Consider the following 6,444-nt stretch of genomic DNA (forward strand, 5'->3'; position numbering starts at 1 on the left):
TAAATGACAATAATAGAAGAGATGGGCGAACAAGATGAGGTTATATCCTAGAAATCAGAAGAACATGGACAAAGAGAAAATGACAGCTAATTAAGGAGTTCCAGAACAATAGAGGGGTGGGGGTGGGGAGAAAACTGAGTAGTGACAAGCAAAGAAATAATACAATTCCCACAAGTGAAGAATGTGGGTTCATGGTTTAGAGAACGCCCAGCACAGTAAATAAAGACACCGACTTTAGAGGTGGAATGGCCTTGGGTCATGGGTAGGACATTTTCCCTCCTCACCCCCACAGCTCTGCACCCCCAAATGCAATAGTAGAAGACTCTGAAAAGCATCTCCCTCTTCCTCTGTTGCTCTCTAGTTGCAGCATCCTCTGCTCACTCATCCCTTAGCTGGACCCTGGCCCAGGCTTCCTCTTTCCTTGGGCTTCTCACCCTGCCTCCCACCCTCACCCTCAGGCTCACAGAGTCAGCCAGGATTTGGGAAAGCTCCTTATCTCCTCCCTGGAGGGGCCCACCAGTGCCGACCTCCCACCCCATGGGCAGGGGAGACCCATGTGACTGTCTTAAGCAGATGTTTCCTGCCCCAGGGGAACTGTGTCAGTGCCCAGACAAGCCCCGGAGCTGACATCTCCCTGCCCAGCCATGGGTTCCCACCTGCTGCTGCTGCTGCTGCTCCAGGGTCCAGCAGGTAAGGTCAGAAGGCGCTGCTTTCTGCCCCCCATATACTCCTCTCTCTCCTCTCCCCGGGGAGCTTGGTGGCAGCAATAACATGTGGCGGGCTGGAAGGTGGCCCTCCTGTCCCAGTGGGGTGCCAGCAGGAGGGCTGCAAGGTGTCCCAGCTCCAGCCCAACAAGTCCATCCTCAACTCCCCTAGGTCAGGGCTTGGCTGGCAGTACCCCCGAGATGCTGCAGGCCCCCGTGGGGAGCTCCATTTTGGTACAGTGCCACTACCAGCTCCAGGATGTCAAGGCTCGCAAGGTGTGGTGCCGGTTCTTGCCAGAGGGGTGCCAGCCCTTGGCGTCCTCAGCGGTGAATCGCGGAGCCCCGGGAGGCAGGCGTGCGTTTCTCACCGACCTGGGGGGCGGCCTGCTCCAGGTGGAGATGGTTTCCCTGCGGAAGGAGGATGCTGGGGAGTACTGGTGCATGGTGGAGGGAGCCACGGGGCTCCAGACCGTGCACAGAGTGGATCTAGAAGTAATTCCTGCAGGTGAGTTATCCTTGGCAGCCAAGCCACACTCACCCTCCCTGCCCCCACCAGCCGCTCTTGGTTTCTTGGGGATGCAGGGTCCCTGAGGGGGTGGGGGGAGTAGGGAGGAGATATTCTCTTGACAGCTTTCCAGGAAACAGAAACCAAACTGGTCGAGAAGTTGGAGATAAATCAGCCAAGCAGCCTTCTGGCCCCCAGCCCTCTGGTGCACAGGGATTCCCCCACAGGAAGGCTCCTCCATCCCCCAGCCTTGACCCTGGCCTGCTCCTTCTCCAGCATTCTCGCCATTCTGGATGCTATTTTTCTCACCCTTAGAGATATTTGAAACGAAGTTTTAATTCAGACATAACAACTAAAATTAATTTTTTATATAATGCTGTTTTTTTAAATTACTCTACAATGGGTTCGATGGCTTAAAACTCACTGACTTCATATCTTATCGTGCCTCACCTACAAGCAGGGCACATTCCTAACCTGAGCTATCCCAATTCATTCAGCTCTAAAAATGGAAAAATGTCCTTATTATTTAAGCCCATAGCCTCAGCCCTGTCCTCATTATAGAAAAGGGTTTATTTTTAAGTTTGATTCTCACAGCCTACAACTTTCCATTGTCTAAGAATTTAGTAAAAGCACACTTGAAAGTATTATTATTATTATTTTTTCCTTTCAAGATCTATTTACTTATTTATACAAACACTGAGCACAGTCAGAAGCATGGGAGGGTGAGAGAATTCACCAGAGCCAGAGCAGGGAGCAGAACAGACAGACTGACAAAATACACTGCTGAGGGGAGCAGCGGGCGCAGCAGGAGAGGTCTGTGTGCCATGTGGGACCCTCGCCAGCGGCCGGGGATCGAACCAATGCTATAGAGGCTGCAGGCAGCCTCTCAGCCCAGCGCTCAACCACTGCGCCACCAGGGGAGACCCCCAAAGTATTATTTTTTTGAAGGTAGGGTATTCTAAAAAAAGTTAATGCTCAGCAAATAATATCTGCTGAAGCAGAGACAACGGCTGCCTCTCCATAGCGATGCAGTCATTCTTTCATCTTCAGGTCTTCCTTTCTCCCCAAATAATAAAATTTCAAAAGTCATTTTCCCTTGTCTTGGCTATGAATTATGAGAATAGACTAAGAGGTCATTAAAATCCCTCTCCTCTGTGGGCCACAACTAATAGTTTATATTATGCTGCTGCTGACCCCACTCATCCTCTGTCCTCTTCCTTGACTTCTAAGGTCCAGGAACTCAAGGTTTTAACATCCTAAACTTAGGGCCTCCCCGGTGGTGCAGCAGTTGAGTGCTGGGTTGCAAAGCTGCCCGCAGCCTCTGCAGAGCCGGTTCGATCCCCAGCCACCAGGCGAGGGTTCCACACGACAGACCTCTCCTGCCGCCCGCTGCTCCCCTCAGCAGTGTACCTCGGTCCCTCTGCCTGCTCTGCTCCCCGCTCTGGCTCTGGTGAATCCTCTCACCCTCTCGCGCTTCTGACTGTACCCAGTGCTTGTATAAATAAATATATAAATCTTAAACAAACAAAAAAAAGAATTAACATCCTAAACTTAGTCTGAGCAGCCTGATAAGCCCAAGGGGTCTGGAGAGGGGGAGTGGGGGACGAGATAAAGGCGAGGAAGTGGGGGTGGGCGTGGGGAGTGGGAGCTGGTGGAAGGGTAAGTATTCACACCTGGTAAACACATGGGGCGGCATTCCCAGACCCCCAGGAGGAGGTACCCTGAGGACTATCCCAAGCCCCTTTCTTTGTGTTTCTTACTCCACTCCCCCATTCCTCACACCTCAACAGCCCCTGAACTAGCCCACAATGGATGTGTGTTCACTAAGTATCTCCTTCAACTCAGTTTCTGACCTGAAAGAGAAGGAGGCAGAGGAGGAGACCTCTGGGGCTGGCAGTGTGGTGGAGGGCTCCTCGTCAGACCCTGCAGGCAGTGCCAGCCCCTTGGAACCCGGCCAGCAGGAGAAGAGGTACTGACCACATCTGTTTGGGTGGCTAGGAGAGGGTGGTGGTGAAGATATGGCTCCTGTAGAACCTCAGACTACATCAAAGGGAGACCTTAATGTTTCCTTGCACCTTGGGGGACTTCTGCTCAGGCAGGGAGACATTCTTGTTTATCCCAGTTCAGCAATGGTCTCTTCATCCCATGGATCTTCAGCCAGTGTCTCCTGATAATATGCCCCCCTTCTCCCTTGTCTGAGCGTGCCCTCCTCACTCCAAACCACAAATCTCCTTCTCCCCAATGTGGCTTACCATGAGCATGAACCCTTTTGCCAATGCCCTGGGTTCATGCCCAGCAACTCCCCTCTGGGCTATGGACTCAACTTGCCTATCCCTTTGTGTCCCTCAGCATCCCCTTGATCTGGGGCGCTGTGGTCCTGCTGGGGCTGCTGCTGGCGGCGGTGGTGCTGTTTGCTGTGATGGCCAAAAGGAGAGGTTGGTAGCTGCTGGTCATCTGTTCCAGTACGGTCCCTCAAGTCCATGGCCCTCACAAGTGTCAGCCAGTCCAGCAGAGAGTCTGGGACTCTAAGTCATCTCCCCTTACAGAGGGAGATTTTACAGAGAGAAGAATTTTAATGATCTCCCCTTGTCTGGGCATTAGTGAGGCCACCAGACCCTCAAGCTTCCATGTTTGAAGTGGGGGTGAAGGAGATACAATGGGAGCCCGCCTGGGGAAAGGCAGGGATTGGAAAGGGTGGTGGGACCGTGCAATGTGTGGGCAGGTAGCTGGAGGGGGTCGGGCAACCTGCCACCTGAGTGCTGGGGCAGGTTGAAGGTAGCTGTGAAAGCACTGAGTGGATGGGAAGTTAGAGCAGGCTGGGATGGGCACTGGGAAGACAGGGAAAGGTCTGGTGGGGAGAGCAGGAAGGTGAGTTTGGACTGGGGAGGCCTCTGAGAAGAGTGGGGGTGGCTGGGCTTTCAGCGAGCACCAGAAGCAACTGTGCTTCTGCCCCCTGTCCCACCAGGGAGCAGGCTTGGAGTTTGTGGCCAATTCCAGAGCAGCAGAGTTTCGGGCATGGTAAGAGACCCCTGCAGCCCCCAGCCAAATCCCTGAGCTCTTCCATCTGCCATGCTCATCAGAATGTTCCAGGATCCTGGAGTAGAGAAAGAACTGGGGTTCAAACCTCCTTCTAAATGCTGTAAACTCGGCACCAAAGCTCTCCCGCCTTCCTGCTTGGTATCTCACTGTGTCAGATTTGGGGAGAAAATTGGGCTTCAAAGTCTTCAGAGTGGTGCCCTCTTGTCCACTGATACACTCAGGATTTGAGAGACAGATCTAGTGGTCCCAGGCTTCCCACCAAAGGGAGCAGTGGCAGAGAGAGGTATTCTTGTTCTGATTTGCCTGCTTTTGTTACAGGCCCCCTCTGCAGCGGTCCGCCACATCAGTGACTCTGGCCTGGCTGTAGATTTGCCATCAGATGTACCATATGTTTGGCTTGACTCGCCACCTTTCTTCGACAATACCACCTATACCAGCCTACCTCTTGACCCCGCATCAGGGAAACCAGCCCCAGCCCCATCCTCATTGCCCCCTCTGCCTCCAAAGAGTGACATAAGCTCTAAGTCTGTGACGTATGCCACAGTCATCTTCCCTGGAGGGGCCAAAGGTGGAGGGGCCCCCTGTGAGCCAGTTCAGGATCCACCAACTAGCCAGACTCTGCCCAGCTAAGTTGCTCACCAAACTGCATGGCTCAGTGACCATCTCCAGGATCCTGTACAGTCAGCCAGTCAGCTTGGGCTCTAGAGCCTGAGGGTATCAGAGCAACTAGCGACCTTAGGATCTAATCTAATGCATTGACTTTTCTGACCTGGAAAATAACACTTGGATGTGATTGAAGTGAAACCCCCAGGTTGGTTCCTCTGTCATTGCGCCAGTGGGATGAATAAACTTTAAATGATGATATATAACTCTTGATGGTTGAAGGGGAAGGTAAGGGCCTGAGTTCAACTTTTCACCGCATGGCCTAGGATCTGAAAGACTCTGGTCTGGTGTTTGTGCTGAGTGGTCTCCCGCCCATCCCGCCAGGGTGGGGGGGAATGTGGTATCTCATTCCCTGGTCAGATGGCTGCAATGCACTAAAAGGGCTTCTTCAAAAGTATTTCTTACACTTCTCAGGATATCTGAAAGCATAGATTCATTTGCTTAAGGCTAGAATCTCTTTTGTTGTCCGTTCTACACCTTGTGAACAAGTGACACCTTACAGGGTGACAGCATAGGATGGAAGGAGGGGGATAATTAGTTAAAGGAGATGCAGGACAGATGGAGTTCAAGTGACGGAGCTGAAAAGAAACAGGTGTGAGGACAGAAATGGAAATAGACACTAGGCCTATTCCTAGGCAGGAAAAAAAGATTTTCAAGCACCAGGAGATAAAAAGACTTTTTCAGATATCAGTTTTACTAGAGCTGGCTTTTTTCTATTGGATCGCCATCTGGTAGGTAACATTTTCCCTTCAGCCTGAACTATAGAGACTAGAAGAGCACAGTGGAGAAAAGGCAAAGGGGGTGAGGTGGTGGGTATGAATGCCAAGGTCATGGCCAAGTATATGTGAAAGTCCAGGTTGGGCTGGGAGGGCCTATGATCTCTGCCAGGATTTCTTCTGAAACTGTTCAGTGTAAAAATGATTTCCCATTAAGATGAGAGACTTAAGTGGACAAGATGGAGAGTTCAGGAATCCAGTTTTCTTATAACCATGGAGAGCAAGGCATGGAGAGGTCTTCACCATCTTGACGGGATCTAAGCTTGGGCTGGGCTCCTCAGGAGAAGGGACAGGTCAGGGCCGTGCCCTGAACTCCAGCTGTATAAGCCCAGTGATGCTATTTTCAGGGAGCTCTGGCAGGATGTTCTGAACTTCCCCTGATAAAAGTCTCACTTAGCCTATGACAAAACCTAAATATACTTCAGCTACCCACCAATCAACTAAGTCCTCCTTTTCCCTGGCCAAGATGACTGGGGCCTTGCCTGGGGAGGTGGGGTGGTAGTGGCGGTGCAGGGGGGGAGGCGGAGAGGGGGAGGACCCAAGATGCAAGGGAAGGGCAGAATATAATTTTTTTAAAGATATATTTATTTACTTATACAAGTACTGGGTACAGTCAGAAGTGTGGGAGGCTGAGAGAATTCACCAGAGCTAGAGCGGGGAACAGAACAGGCAGACTGACGAAATACACTGCTGAGGGGAGCAGCGGGCCAGGCAGGAGAGGTCTATGCGCCATGTGGGACCCTTGCTGGCCGGCCGG

At 51.9% G+C, this 6,444-nt stretch overlaps 1 protein-coding gene across 1 annotated transcript; it reads left to right on the forward strand.

Annotated features, from left to right (window-relative positions):
- Positions 1-644: 644 nt before the first annotated feature.
- On the forward strand, positions 645-4,878 carry TREML1 (triggering receptor expressed on myeloid cells like 1; the record flags this gene model as incomplete). Its single annotated transcript, XM_084259115.1, has 6 exons — positions 645-690; positions 877-1,209; positions 3,055-3,178; positions 3,559-3,648; positions 4,179-4,227; positions 4,567-4,878. The coding sequence occupies 6 exons, from the start codon at positions 645-647 to the stop codon at positions 4,876-4,878; spliced, it is 954 nt and encodes a 317-aa protein (XP_084115241.1).
- Between the last annotated feature and the right edge of the window lie 1,566 nt (positions 4,879-6,444).

The sequence above is a fragment of the Talpa europaea genome, assembly GCF_964194135.1.
Source record: "Talpa europaea genome assembly, chromosome: 2".
Taxonomy (NCBI): Eukaryota; Metazoa; Chordata; class Mammalia; order Eulipotyphla; family Talpidae; genus Talpa; species Talpa europaea.